At 47.9% G+C, this 15,623-nt stretch overlaps 1 protein-coding gene across 3 annotated transcripts in view; it reads left to right on the plus strand.

The window, feature by feature from the left end:
* ABTB3 (ankyrin repeat and BTB domain containing 3) overlaps positions 1-15,623 on the plus strand; it is a 314,326-nt gene that overhangs the window by 263,181 nt on the left and 35,522 nt on the right. For 2 of the 3 annotated variants that reach the window (XM_027070913.2, XM_027070915.2), the window contains 7 exons: positions 154-319; positions 2,732-2,821; positions 4,771-4,872; positions 6,825-6,918; positions 7,035-7,170; positions 7,892-8,112; positions 9,674-9,852. In XM_027070913.2, coding sequence (XP_026926714.1) covers positions 154-319; positions 2,732-2,821; positions 4,771-4,872; positions 6,825-6,918; positions 7,035-7,170; positions 7,892-8,112; positions 9,674-9,852 — 988 coding nt within the window. The remainder of the gene's footprint in view (positions 1-153; positions 320-2,731; positions 2,822-4,770; positions 4,873-6,824; positions 6,919-7,034; positions 7,171-7,891; positions 8,113-9,673; positions 9,853-15,623) is intronic. The other variant, XM_027070914.2, reaches the window with a different exon arrangement.

The following is a 15,623-nucleotide window of genomic DNA, read 5'->3' on the forward strand; positions in this document are numbered from 1 at the left end:
AGACATCCAGATTTTAATTGGAGCCTAGGAACAGGCAGTTGACATGAAAAACAAAGGCAAAGGATCCTTGGTGCTTTCTAACTCTCACTGGTCCTCAAGGACCAGTTCCTGGGGAAGCCACTGCACCTCACTGATCGTCTCTCCCTTCCTTAGGGCCGACGACTGCTTTTGTGCTTCTCGGAAGCTGGACGCTGTGGCCATCGAAGCCAAGTTTAAACAGGACCTGGGTTTCCGGATGCTGAACTGTGGGCGGACGGACCTGGTGAAGCAGGCGGTGTCTCTCCTAGGGCCGGATGGGATCAACACCATGAGCGAACAGGTACAGGGCCCGAGTGTCTGAACAGGCAACCCCTTCAACCTCTGCCAGGTACGCTGCCCCACGACTTTGCCAACAGCAGGCACTGGACACACACTCCCCCTGCTGGTGACTTAGGGTGATTTTTATTTATTTATTGAGTTAGTTTCGGTTTTTAAAATATAAAAATATCCTTGTTCATCTTTATAGAAATTGCACATGATCATTGCAGCTGAAATGGAAAATTGAGAAAAATAGGCCTATTCCAGAAAGGAAATAATGCCATCACCCAGATAGCCATCATTTATATTTAGTATGTGTCCCTCAAGTCCTTTTTTCAGCGTGGTTAAAATTAGTTCTCTGCCTGCCTGTCTGTTACTGCATCACAGAACAACTCCAGGAGTATTTTTACAAAACTTTCAGGGTATGTTTGAGATACACAAAAGTCATTCTGGGGAACCCTGGGAGGCACCTCAGAGATATAGGCAGCTATCCCCCAAGTCCCTGAAACTGAGGTACAGGGAGAAGCTCGTGCGTCTACCAGTCAGGGAGACACCATGTGGATGAAGGTGTCACGGACAGAGAAACAAACAGCAGTTTTCAATGTGAGCCCCAGATGGAAAGTCACAAGGGACAGATGGAGCTGTTTCTCATATGGGCAGCTCATGCAGTGAATTCCAGGGAAGGAATAGCAGCTAAGAATTTTCTTGAGCAACAAGGATCCCTAACACACACACACACACACACACACACACACACACATTTATATTTTTTTAAAACAGAGATTTATAACATCTTGCCTTTTTCGACAATTTATATTATAGGTACTTTGCAATATCATTAAATACTATTTTTTAGATCACTTTTAATGGCGACATAAAATGGTCCTATTATTTGTTCAGTTAACCATACCTCAGTTGTTGGATATTTAGGTTGCTTCTCACTACTTATATCAATAATGCTGAGTTAAACATATTTACACAAGTCTTTGTTCAAAATCCCTGATTATTTCATTAGGGAATTTTTTTTCATTAGGGAAATTTTTTTTTAATCGAAGTATAGTTGACACAGTTTCAGGTGTGCAACATAGTGACTCTGCAATCCTATACGTTACACTGTATTCATCGTTAGGGAAGTTCTTAAAAGTGGACGTAGTGGCTCATAGACATCAACCTTTCTGAAATGACTTTCGCAGAGACTTTGTTTCCTTGTACACACCCTCCAACAACATATGTGTTTCCCCATCAATCTTTAAAAAAAACTTTTTAACTGTTTATTCATTTTTGAGAGGCAGAGTGTGAGTAGGGGAGAGGCAGAGAGGAAGACACACACACACACACACACACACACACACACACACACACACACAATCCGAAGCAGGCTCCAGGCTCTGAGCTGTCAGCACAGAGCCTGACACGGGGCTCAAACCCATGAACCGTGAGATCATGACCTGAACCGAAGTCAGATGCCTAACCGACTGAGCTACCCAGGTGCCCCTCCCTATTAATATTTTCCTTACCTTTTGCCAGTTTTTCACTGGAGCTTTGATTGTCTTCTTTATTTAGAAGAGCTCTTTACATATTAGGCATATAACCCTTTCTTATACTATGACAAATATGTCTCAGTTTATTGCCTACCTTTCAATTTTGTTTATGTTTTCGGTTTTAGGTCCTCAACACCGTAATGCTTTTCCTTCATGATTTCTTCCATTACTTTTACACCTAGAAACAGATCCAGTTAGATGGTGCGAGATAAGCTCTAACTTGCACGTTTTCCCAAGTAGCCACCTTCTCAACACTGTTTATTGAAAAATCCATCCCTCCCTTCTAATGGTTGTGGAACTTCAAAATAAGCAGGAGTCACTGGCAAACATGGAATTCCTAAAAACCATTCCTCATTCACTTGCCTTTTGCTTGTAAATGATAAACCAGACATCAGTGATGGGGGCATGCTCAGAGGCATCCAATTTCCCTTGACACTGGCCAGCAGCTGTGTAGAGCAAAGATGATACTTACATTGTGAAAGAGAAAAATGTCAAGGAAACAGTGTTTATGAGTTAGATAACTTAGGACTGATACCACAGAGTCCAGAAAGTTCCCAAGACCTGTAAGTTGAAATCAGCCACGTGTTTTAGCAAACCCCCTTAGGTCTCTTGCACCTTAGGACAGACAAATGAAAATACTCCAACTTAAGCAAAGATAATTGCAAAAACGGCAATCCCCCACCTTTTTTTTTTTTTTGCCTTCATTTTGGTTTTCAAAATAGGGAGGATTGTGGCTTTATGAGTCATAAGGGCAGCACATTTATTTTTTTAATGCTGGATTTTGAGTACAAACATAGCCACCTACACACAAGTAAGATTTTCCATTTGCTATCGTCCAGTGACACAGCTACCTTGTAAACCTTCTCCATTCTCTGGTTTTTAACCCACCACAGGGCATGACCCCCCTGATGTATGCCTGCGTCCGTGGTGACGAGGCAATGGTTCAGATGCTGCTGGATGCCGGAGCTGACCTGAATGTCGAGGTGAGGGTGCAGAGGGCTACAGGGCCCCTGGGCCTGGCAGTCCCCCAGGGAAAACGAGCAAAGAGAGGGGGGGCTTTTTCTCCTGAGAGCCACCACTGGGGGCGGTCAGTCCAGCAAATAGGTCAAATCAGCCGGTAGATTTCCTCCATCTGGAGGCCCCAACCCACCCAAATCCCAGGGAGCTGCCCACGTGCATGTTTCATTTAAAAACAACCAATGAAGCTACAAGAAGCACCAGCGTTCCCTTATCTCAGCTGAACTGAGTCTGATTCTTATTACTGATCCATTCCTTCTGGGATCAGGGCAGGGAGCTCTCTCCTGAGCCATCAGGACATAAGACAGAGCTGCTCTGCATACCCTGACCTAAGGTGTAGCTCCCTCAGATCCTACCCCCTCCCAACCAAATCCTGATTGGTTCGCCTATTGGCTGAGTTGAAGCCACAGGTCCTAAAGCTAATGGCAAAGCTTCCGTGAGGCTGTGTGGTGTATTTATCGCGGGAAGCGCACCCCCGCAGGCTTTAGAGTTTGACACTTAAGCTCAAATTCCGAAACTGCTGAGTCTTAGTAACTTGCTTTTGTGCTGGGGCAGGTGGCTTAACCTTTTTGAGCCTCAGCATCCCCATCCACAACAGGGGGAGAATAATCACACCCATCTCAGAGAGTTGCTGGAAGAAATAAATACAAAGAGGACCTAGCATAAGTTTGGGGCTCAGTCAATCCTGGTTCGCGCACACGCACCACGAGGCTTGTGATGGGTGAAATCACGCTTTTCGACCACGTCCTATCCTGTCTTTCTGGCAGCCAGCCACTGGCAGCCCCAGAGGCTAGGAAGGTTGGCATGCTGCAGTCCTAACTCAGCAACCCTATAAAACTTTTTTCGTTCAAAATTAGATGTTCTTGTAGTCTTAGTACTGTGCTTTTTTTAATTAGTGAGTTTTAGATTCATCTGAGGCAAACAGGCAATAGACCTAGTTTTGCATCCAGACCATTTTGGATATTGTAAGTTTCAGGTACTGGGGATTTTCCTGCCTGTTAAGAATCCCCCAACACCATGCAGACCCCTGCAAGGGCTCCTCATCTTTGGGTCCTGGTGGGCTTCTCTGATCCTCTCTAGCCCATTCCATGACTCCTAGCCAGCTCAAGGCCTACCCTGACAGGTGACGAGTGAATTCAGCTGCTCTGAATGAGTCAGACATCATAGCTGTTTGGTCCCGGGGGTGTTTGGGAGAAAAGCCATGTGTGGGTGCCAGTCCTGAAGGGCCCCAACCTTCAGCTTCCCTGTTGCCTCTCTTTTGGCCTAGAGTGTTTTGAGGCCCCCCCATACTGAAGGACCAGTATCAGATTGCTCACTCGTGGTGTGTCCAGGGAAGGTTTTGTGCCCAGGTTTCCAGTAGCATGAGGGTCCTTGTCAACTGAGAAGCCAGAAGAACAGTGAAATGAGAACAGGGTAGGGTGAGCTGTGACCAGATGGGAATGTGACTCCATCAGATGGGTAGTGGTCTTCCCTCGCTTGAAAACTCAAAGCAGACCTTGCCTTGCCTGGGGTTTGCTGCTGCTGAGAATTTCCCCTAAAGGTGCGAATGTAATGATATGGCATCTCATGCTGTCTGACACCCTATGGCTCTCAGAACCACCACCCTTCCTTAAGCAGAAAGAGGGGACAGGCTGGGGAGTTGGCTTGTGGTAGCTGCCATTACAGCTTCTCCAAGGCACCTCAGAGGAAGTCAGAAATCATCGGTTTAATTCCTTTCAGACAAGAAGCAAAGGAGACCTTATGATGCACAGAGAACATAAAGTCACTACCCCACTGTTACCGACATTTCCCAAAGCACTTCTAGAATGTCCTTCTGTACATCTCTAGCCCACATGCCCAGTCACAGATAGGTCAGATTTGCTAGTCAAAATATTGTGAAGGTCACATTTTGAAAATAACTTCAATTTGTTTATAGGTTGTCAGTACTCCTCATAAATATCCATCCGTCCACCCTGAGACCCGCCATTGGACGGCTCTGACTTTTGCTGTGTTGCATGGACATATTCCTGTAGTTCAGGTATATTAATGTATTTCCCTATCCACATCTGACCTTTAATTTTACCCTCTTCCATCATGCAAATCTGTTACCTCTCCCAGCATGCATATTCCCTAAGAGATTCATATTGGTTAATTGCAACTAAATATAGCACATTCATATCATATAAGTGAAAATATCATATGTAATGATCTATATGGCCTGGCCTTAACCAATATGAAACGATCACATACCCACATGCAGCCTCACACAGAAGAGTGGCAAACTTATGAAGTTGTTCCTGGTTGCTCGGGGGTGGGGCCTGAGCTGCAATTTTGTGGATTTGTTCATTTTGCTTGTCGCAATGTGAATCGTAAGACTTGGATGGTGTGAGACCTTAGAACCTCCCCTGAGGTGTGACCCTGGTGTTTGTGTAGAATCTAGTGGTTTCTAACTAGTGGAAAGAAGCATCCCCAAGTTGCCAAGGGAATGATTCTAAATGACACTTGCTTGGATTCTACTTATTGAGAATCTGATCCAAGAGGTCTAGAGTAAGGCCTTTGGATGTGTCTTCTGAAACAGCTACCCAAGGCTCCCCAAGTACGGAGAGATGTCCTCATCCGAGGGCCGTTGGGCATTTAAGTATGTATTGGTTATACTTTTTCTGGCTCTTGTACAGTTGGTATTCAACAAATAGCCATCGAATATATTCTAGACCTTAAACTTGCTCTTCACTTCATCAGGAAAAAAGAACTCAGCATCCAGGTCCATTATCACACCTGGCCTCATGGTGCTGAGCTGTGGGTACATCAGGAATACTTGCTGTTATGTGCTCCAAGCGTCTTAGAAGTTTACAGAGCAGGAAATAAGTGTTCCAGGGACCATGAGGCAATATTGGAAATCCACAGGAATCTTTTGTTGTTTCCTCAGTCATGGGACTCCTTAGGACAGACCCAAACTCATGTTTTAGGAGGTTGAGAGTATGAAGTGTTATGCTGAGAGCTGAAACTTCTGCCCACTTCACTCTTGGTAGAGGAATATAAGAAAGAAGGGATCGGGAGGTGGCCTAGTGGACACAAATGCCACCCTTAAAGTGCAGTGGCATCCCCAAGCCTTTAAATCAGGAATAGGAGCAGCGGGCAGCCAAGCAAACCCAAAAAGAAGTCAGGCCACCTCTTCACTGCAGGCATACAGGTCCCGGAATGCCAGGAGTCAGCCCTCTCCTGGCTGTGCCCTGAGGGAGCCTTGGATATGTAGCAAAGAAGGTAGATTGCCCCCCCTCCCCATTTTCCATTGGTGGTCCTGAGAGCACATTCACTGAGAGTGAGATCTGGCACAGACAGAATCTCCATCTTGAAGAAGCCCTTCAGGAATGCACAGAACGGAGTAAACTCCTGGATTCTCACTCTGCCTCTTTATTAATTGCTGGCCAGGAAATTTAGCATTGGCTAAACTATACTCAGAGCCATCCAGAGTGTTCTAGAAGGCATCCTTGCCCTCATTGGCCCAGGTGGTCTCCAGAGTCCTTCAGAACTCAAGATTCTGTGGTTCTAAGAGATCCCTCTAATGCTCTCTCCGAGGCTTTGTGTAACCAACCCGAAAAGGGAGTCTTCCAGCACTCTGATGCCATGAGCTGCTCAGTCAGCACTTCTGGAAACTTCAGTGTACTTATAAATCACCTGGAGATCTTGCTGAAATGCAAACACTCTCATTCAGTTGGTCGGGGGTGGGCCCTGAGAGCCAGCATTTCAAAGCTCCCAGGGGATGCTGATGCTGCTTTTCCGTGGACCACACTTTGATAGTCCGAGGTTCCAGTAGATTCGAGGGGCCATCAGTTCATCCCCCAAGGTACAGTTGCCCTCACCCTGTGCACATGGCCACTGACCCAGGGGGAGGGCAGGAACATTGGCACTGTGCTGACTCCCACCAGCTCTCCTGACGTGTCCTCACAGCCCATGTCTTTAAATGTCTCAATGGCCACTCTTCCTCTGCAGCTGCTCCTGGACGCCGGGGCCAAGGTGGAAGGTTCCGTGGAGCACGGCGAGGAGAACTACTCGGAAACGCCCCTCCAGCTGGCTGCTGCCGTAGGTAAGAGTTGCTGATTCTCATCCCGGCCAAGGGTCTCCACCACCTCGGCCCTCGCTGTGTCTGTGACCGTGTATTTGCTTTATTCGCTTATAAAACCCCCTTCTCTGGGCTTGCAGGAAATTTTGAGCTGGTTAGTTTGCTGTTGGAGCGTGGTGCGGATCCCCTGATAGGAACCATGTACAGGAATGGAATTTCTACAACCCCCCAGGGTGATATGAACTCTTTCAGCCAGGCCGCAGCCCACGGACACAGGTAGGCTAGGATGGGCCAAAGCCACAAGGTTCCAAGTGGTGCTTGTTAAAAATGCAGATTCCCAGGCCTACCCCAGACCCACTATATCTCTGGATGTGGGGCCCAGAGGCAGGCCAGACACCAGGCCTGGCCACAGTGGCCTTCACTGCCAGCTTTCTGCTCAGAGCCAACTTTGTGCAGCACACATCCACTCAGACTGCCTTGCTTTGTCCTTTCCCGGATCAGCTTCCGCCTCACAGAGATGCCACTCTTTGCCAGCGTTGGTCAGAGCCCGTCACGTCAGCTGCCATGAAGTGACAAGGATCCATTTAAAAAATAATAAAACCCCTCGTGTTTGGTTATTTCTTGTCACATGGCCTTCAGGTTTTACCCCATCCAATTTTTATTACACATAACCCCATGTAAAGCAAATTCATGTGGGACCCTGTGCAGGTTGATGGTTAAAAGAGCACAGTTCTAGAGCCTTCTGGATACTTGTGGAAAGCATTTAGCTGCTCCAGGTTGTCCTCCAGGAAACAAAGCCAGTCATGCTCCACTGTCTCCTCCACCCAGCCCTAAAACATAGCATCCGTGGTCAGGCCTCTGAAGCCACCACTCCAGAGTTGTTCCTGCCATTCCCTTGTCTCACACGAGTGGTGTCCCCACTGCCCACACCCCATCCCTGCCCTGGCAAAACCCTTCCATCTCTGAGTGTCTTCCTCTCTGGGTTTATGATTGACAGGAATGTGTTCCGCAAACTGCTCGCTCAGCCAGAGAAGGAGAAGAGTGATATCCTGTCCCTGGAGGAGATTCTGGCCGAGGGGACTGACCTGGCGGAGACAGCCCCGCCTCCCCTCTGTGCCAGCCGCAACAGCAAGGCCAAACTGAGAGCCCTGAGGGAGGCCATGTATCACAGCGCTGAGCATGGCTACGTGGATGTCACAATTGATATCAGGAGCATAGGTCAGTCTGGGCACCCTCCGCCACTGGACACAGCATCACTGCCCAGTGCTAGGTGACTCACACACACACACACACACACACGTGCACACACCCATACACACACACACACACACACACACACACACACACACACACACACAGAGAGGCCCAGGGAATTTCGCATTTGCTGGTTGGAGCCCTTCCAGGCTAAACTGCCCGAGCTATCCCCAAAGACAGCATCACCCTTCCAGCCCCAAACGCCTGACCTCAGGTCATTTTCTCATGATTCCCAAACTCTGGACCCTGAGAACTTAGGAATTGGAATCACCTGGGAGCTTGTCTGAATACGGATTGCCAGGCCCTACACCCAGAGGCTCTGCTGTTGAGGGTCTGGCTGGATAAAGGCCGGAAATCTTTATGTTTAACAATCATCCCAGGTGGCTCCCAGTGGTTGGGGAATCACTGCCTTAGAGCACCCAAATCACAAAGCAGCGGCCAGGCCAACAGCTAGGACGAGGGCGTCTCTTTGCCAGGCTCACCCACTGAGCTTGCGGGGGCAAAGCCACTCTCGGGAAAATTTGGCTCTTCCTTGAATGAGCGAGCTCAGACCCATCTCCTCCATGCATCCAGGGAACAGGCTCGCCCAGTCTTCCCCGGTCTAGAGGCAACAGCCCCGCACAAGAACAGCAGGACCTAGCCTGGGCCTTCAACACACGGAGTGGCAGGTCAAGGTGGGCTGAGGGCCTGAGGAGAGGCCCCCTGCTGCTGCTCTGAACGTGGGCCCCTCTCTCAGGGTAGCTGTTCAGTCTGTGGGATATTTATGCCACTGCCCAGAGAGCCTGTTTACCATAATGATGACGCTCCAGGCTCTGAATGGCCTGCTCGTTATAAACAGTAGTGAGACGCATTCTTCCTCTGTGCCTCACCTCGACAGGGGAGAAGCAAATCACAGCAATCAGCTGCTGGAGGGGTTTCTATTAAAGGAGGAAGAACCTGATGAAGTGCCCACAGATGGGAAAGTTGTTTTGCACAGGGGAGCAGCAGCAGAATCCTCCCGGGTCTTTTTCCGACATACGCGTCCGTCCTGGCCAGTGCAGTAGATGGCAAAGTCCACCGATGGGTTTCACCAGCTCTGTGCTCTCGCCTGGTGCTATCTCATCCCGGGCAAGACACTTCCCTCCCTGGGCTTCTGTCTCCCCAGAAGGCAGAAGGGGTGGAGGTGAATGAAGTCAGGACTCAGAAGTATGGAGTAGGCAGAAGCAGCGTGTGACAATTACACGTTCTACACGGTGGTTCTAGTTTGTAAAATGCAGCCCCCGCTAATGTGACGAGCATGCAGAGATGGACACCCATAGCTAAGGGAATTGAATTGTGATCTTTAGTTTCAACATCTGCAAGTCTTCAGGGGGAGAAAAAAAATACAAACTACCCTGGCTGTATTCCTCCCAAGTCGGTCTCTTGGTCTCGTAGTTTGGTGATGTCCTGGGGGAAGGCCAGTTTCCAGATAAAAACACACCTTCTGTTGTGGTTGTTTTCTGTCTCGCCCTCTCCTCCCCTCCGTGCCCTCCCCTCCCTCTCCCAGGTGTCCCATGGACCCTGCACACGTGGCTGGAGTCTTTGCGGATCGCCTTCCAGCAACACCGCAGGCCTCTTATCCAGTGCCTGTTGAAGGAGTTTAAGACCATTCAGGAGGAGGAGTACACAGAGGAGCTCATTACTCAAGGCCTGCCCCTGATGTTCGAGATCTTGAAAGCGAGCAAGGTAAGAGGAGTTTAACGCTATGGTGTCGGTCGGCGGCAGAGAACAAGCGGGGAGGTCCCCGACCTCAGTGGCCCCTTAGCCTGATCCTGCCCTCCGGATACAAATCCTGCAGTGATGGCCACTGGTGGCATATGTACGTGGCTGACTAAAGCTACTTGTGCAGTCATTGTGGGCAGCTGTTTTATTGAGCACCTGCTGTGTCCCAAGACACTTCTAATAACCCAGGGAATTTGCAGGAAAGCTGGGGAGATGCTGCCAACACATGTGCCCCAAGGGCATCTGAGGTTTATGAAACAATGTTGAATGGTGGCATGGGCTCTGAGGGGTGTGAGTCAGTCAGGGAAGGTGTCAGGGAGGTGCCGAGACGTGAGCAGGCCTGGCCAGACAGATAGGAATCCGGCAGGAAGAGGGAAATGGTATAGCTCCCAAGATCCATGGGATACAGACCTTTCCAGGGTTCCCACAAAGCCAGGCCCTGGAGAAAATTTTTCAGGTACAGAAGATCAGATGAGTCTCCCCCCACTTCCTCCTGGGTCCCCTTACTCCTACAACAGAGAAATAAATGCTGCAGCCCCTTCAGAACATCGGTTCATCCCTTGGGCTATTATGAGATCAGTTCTTAAAAATCTCTTCAGAGTCACTTGTTTGATGATATAGTATAGATGTTCCATCCCTGCCAGGGGGCCTTTGGCATCATTGCGTGTGTTGCTGGAGAACTTCGAGAATGGACAGCCGTGGCATGCCCATCCCCCAGCCATCCTATCAAGGGTGGAGAGCCAAGGGCAAGGGGGAGACTGTGACAAATGCCCCACCACTGTGGCCATGGAAACACCAGGGGTGACCAGGCTGCCTTGAGAGGCTCTGAGGAGTCTGTGCATCAACTACCGCGTACCTGAGGGCTCCCCAGTGGGCCACGAGGGAATGAATATATATTTATATGGCACAGTGGGTCAGAGCATGGACTCTGGAGCCAACCTATAGGGATCCAAACCTCGCTATGCCACGTACTAGCCTTATGACCCCACTCAAGTTACTTAACTTCCCTCTGCCTCAGTTTCCCTACCTGAAAATTGGGACAATAACTATATTGACCTCTTAGGGTGGGTGTGAAGATAAAATGAGTCCGTGCCCTCCAAACTGGCTCTGCAACTTGGTGAGTGCGGTACAAGTGACCCTGTCACGAAGCCGGCCTCGCCGGAGTATGACACACCTTGAGTATTTCCCAAAGGGTGTTCTGTAAAAGCCATTCCCTCAGCGGGGTTGGTACCAAAGTATTTAACACCCCATTGCAGTGCACGTACCAACCAGCCCCGAATACTGGCCTGAGAGCAGGGCTTTCAGCTCCTTCTACAGGCTAACATTGGTTTACTCCAATTTCTCTCCCGGAGAGCCTTGAATACCCTAATTCACAAAGGCAATCAAGCGTTTCCCGAACTCATTTAACCTCGGAACCCTTTTATAATGAACTGTCTCAAGACACAAATGAGGATTTTTAAGCTAAAATATGTATTTTTTATATTTACTATATGCCTGGCACTATTCTAAGCACAACATAAAGATTAACTCAGTTAATCCTCACAATCTTTGAAGGAGGTGATGTTCTTATCCCCCATTTGACCGATGGGTTGACTGAGGCACAGAGAGGGTGATTACTTGCCCAAGGTCACACAGTTGGTAAGTGGCAGACCTGGGCTTAACCCCAGGCAGCCTGGCTCCAGCACCAGCCTCTTACCCCTTTGCTCCAGAACAGACTTTGCAGAAGTCTGGGGTCCCTCTAAGACACGGGAACCTCTGAAGTCTCAGGAGAAATGGGCCTGTGAACTAAAAGGGCACCGTGGGTTCCCCCACCAGACTGGGCTGACAGGCTTCCCAAAGAGTGAAGAAGGAAGCATGGAGCCACCTTCTCTGGCAGCAGGGATCGCCCCACAGCAAAGCAGCAGCGACACGGCCGGGCCCGTCTGCTTTCTGAGCCTCGGAACACCTGGCCTGGGGTGCAAAGCAGCTCTCCTTAGGTATTCTCAGCAGCCTATCCTGGCCCAGAGTCTCAGGGCCCCCTGCAGGCTGGATTTGCACTTGATGAAGGCCCCACCACACGACCCAAAGTGGGAGCAAGAGTGCAGCTCCTGGGTAATGAGCCTCAGTGATTCCACAGAGCGCAAAACCCTATGGAAGCATTTCAAAACCAAACTCTCCCTGCCCCTCACCCTTCATCCCTCTAACATGAATGAATGAGTGAATGAATGAACAAACGAATGAATGAATGAATGAAGCTTTCACCTGCAATTACCTAAGCAACCACTTTAGTGAAAAACATTCCTAAGTCTGTTCCCAGGGTTAGGTGTTCAAACTTGTTTTTGGTTTCTTGGTTTTTGTTTCCTTTTTTCAGACTATAGTGGGAATTCCAGAAATTACTGAGGCATCCTGTGTATTGAGTGAATGTAATCTATGGGTTTTTAAAATAAACTGTATTGGGGCGCCTGGGTGGCTCATTCGGTTAAGCATCCAACTTCGGCTCAGGTCATGATCTCACGGTCCGTGAGTTTGAGCCCCGCGTCGGACTCTGTGCAGACAGCTCAGAGCCTGGAGCCTGTTTCAGATTCTGTGTCTCCCTCTTTCTCTGACCCTCCCCTGTTCATGCTCTCTCTCTCTCGGTCTCAAAAATAAATAAATGTTAAAAAAAATTTTTTTTAATTTTAAATAAACTGTATTTTGGAATTTTGGAGTATGACATATGTACAGAAAAGTGCCCAGATCATAACTGTGTAGAGCCCAGTGAATCTTCACAGGCTAAACCTACCTGTGTGATCAGCGCCCGGGCCAAGAAAGAGAAGATTGCCAGCACCCCAATAGGCCCCTTATGCCCCACTCAGCTACTACCCCCAAAAGGACAGCCAATGGCTGGGAGTTGGGAAGAAGGGAGGGGCCTTTGCCAGGAGATGTAGACTAGAATCTCCCCCCAACCCGACCCCACCCCACCCCCATCAGCTGTACTGATCTTCAAGGATGGAGGGAGCCAGGGAAAGGAAGCAGCTCCTTGTCAGAAGGACAGTCTGGGGAAGAGTGCATTCAAGAGTGGGGTTTGCCCTTATAAGGGTCCAGTGGCAACCCCTACTGGTGAAGTGTGGTATTACACATCATGTACATTCCTGGTGGGAGGAAAAAGAGGTGATTAATTTCCCACGGCTGCCATGTGAAGCCAAGCATTCCCCAAGCATGAGTGATGTTCTTGTGGTCAAAAGAAGACTAGAGAGAGATGATGGCAGAGAAATTCAGAGCGTTGAGAAAGTGCTACAAAGCTGTGCCCTCCAATGTTTCATATCGGAGGATAGTAGTAGCCACACATCACACAACTGCCTAGCCTAGTTCCTTCTCCATTAAAGGGTTCCTGTTCAGATTTCATCTGCTGTTCTGTGTGGGCAGGTATCTGGTTTCATCAGATAGATAAGTAATAATGCATAAGAACATAGAAATGCAATAAAGAAATTCACTTTATCGTCAACTCCCAGAAATACAGCTATACTATGAAGTGAAGCATACGCCTTCCCATCCTTGACTTGTGTTCATTCATACATTACTTGAAATCTAGTTGCAGATGTGTTTTGCTCCCTTCTCTAAATTTTAACTTCAAAAGAATTCAGCATCTCTAGATTTCCCAGGAGCCAAACAATATAGTCATTTCTTTTTTTTAATTTTTTTTTCAACGTTTTTTATTTATTTTTGGGACAGAGAGAGACAGAGCATGAACGGGGGAGGGGCAGAGAGAGAGAGGGAGACACAGAATCGGAAACAGGCTCCAGGCTCTGAGCCATCAGCCCAGAGCCCGACGCGGGGCTCGAACTCACGGACCGCGAGATCGTGACCTGGCTGAAGTCCGACGCTTAACCTACTGCGCCACCCAGGCGCCCCAATAGTCATTTCTTAATATACATCTGTTTCAAGAAAGTTCCTGGCCTGTCCCCCTCCCCCCCCCCACACACACACATAATTCCCCAGGGCACTGATTCATTCAGCAATCACACGTGCTCACTATGATGCAATGGTGATGGGAGAGAAATGTCCTTTACCCTCCTGGAGCTTGCTATGTGCAGGGGAGGGGCAGACAGACAGTAAGCAAGGAAATGGATCAGCAAAAGAGAGCGAGAGCTTGATAAATGCTATGAAAAAAAAAAGTGAAATTGGACAATGATATAGTCTCTCTGAGGATGGGGCAGCCAAGGCCTAATCTAGACAAGATGTAAGGAAGGTCTCTCTGAGAAGGTAGCATTTGAACAACCACTGAAGTGAGGAAAAGCTCCAGCCATGCAGAGGTCTGAAGCAAAAACATTCCAGGTGAGGGAGTACAGGAGCTAAGGCTCTTCATGGAAACGTGCTTGGTGTGTTGGGGCAACAGGAAGAAAAGCCATGTGACCGGTGCAGTGGGACAAAGGGAGAAACATAGGAGATAAAAATCAGATTGCACGGAGTCTTTCTCCATGGTGAAAAGCTTGGGTTTCCCTCCACGTGCAGTGAATAGAACACCCCTGGAGGTTTTAGACAGAGATAAGACATGATCTGTGGGGGGTTTTTTCTTGTGGTTTGTACACTTTTTCATTTTTTTCTCACTTTTTTAATTGAAATATTTTAGGGGTTTTTTTTGTTGGTTTTTTTTTAATTTTTTTTCAACATTTATTTATTTTTGGGACAGAGTGAGACAGAGCATGAACGGGTGAGAGGCAGAGAGAGAGGGAGACACAGAATCGGAAACAGGCTCCAGGCTCTGAGCCATCAGCCCAGAGCCCGACGCGGGGCTGGAACTCACGGACCGCGAGATCGTGACCTGGCTGAAGTCGGACGCTTAACCGACTGCGCCACCCAGGCGCCCCGAAATATTTTAGTTTTTTAAACTTTTGATTTTGAGATCATTTTAGATTCACGTGCAGTTGTAAGAAAAAATATACAGAGATAGCACTATGTACCCTTTGCTAGGTTTCCCCCATTGGCAATCTCTTACTAGAGTACCATAAAATATCACAACCAAGATACCGATGTGATATAGTCAACATGCAGAAAATTTCCAGCACCCACAGGATTTTCTCATGTTGCACTTTTCTAGCCAAACCCATTTCCCTTCTGCCCTCACTCCATTATCACCCCCTGGTAACCACTAATCTGTTCTCCATTTCTCTCATTTTCAAGACTGTAATTTGAGTAGAATCATACAGTATGTGACTTTTTAGAACTGGATTTTCTCACTCTGCATAATTCTCTGAAGATTCATCAGATTGTTGGATGATCCCATAGTTTGTTTCTTTTCATTGCTGAGCAGTACTCCATGGCATGGATATACCATGGTTTGTACAAGTGCTCATCCACTGAAGGACATCTGAATTGTTTCCAGGTCCAAGCTATTACAAATACAGCTGTTCTAAACATTTGTGCACAGGTTTTTGTGTGAATGTGTTTTCATTTCTCTGGGATAAGTGCCCAGGAGTGTAATTGCTGGTTTGTATGGTAGATGTGTGATTCATTTTCAAAGAAACTGCTAAGGTTTTACATTCCCACCATGTTACGTTTTACATTCCCACCAGCAAAGTAGGAATAATCCAGTTTCTCCACGTCCTCACTGTTTGGTGTTATTGCTATTTTTTCTTTTAGCCATTCTGATAGATGTGGAAGTGATATCTCGTACTTTTGATTTTCATTTCCCTAAATAGCTAATGGTGTTGAACATATTTTCATGAGCTTATTTGCCATCTGGCTATCCTCTTCAGTGAAATGTCTCTTTGTGTCTT

The sequence above is a fragment of the Acinonyx jubatus genome, chromosome B4, assembly GCF_027475565.1.
Source record: "Acinonyx jubatus isolate Ajub_Pintada_27869175 chromosome B4, VMU_Ajub_asm_v1.0, whole genome shotgun sequence".
NCBI classification, from domain to species: Eukaryota; Metazoa; Chordata; class Mammalia; order Carnivora; family Felidae; genus Acinonyx; species Acinonyx jubatus.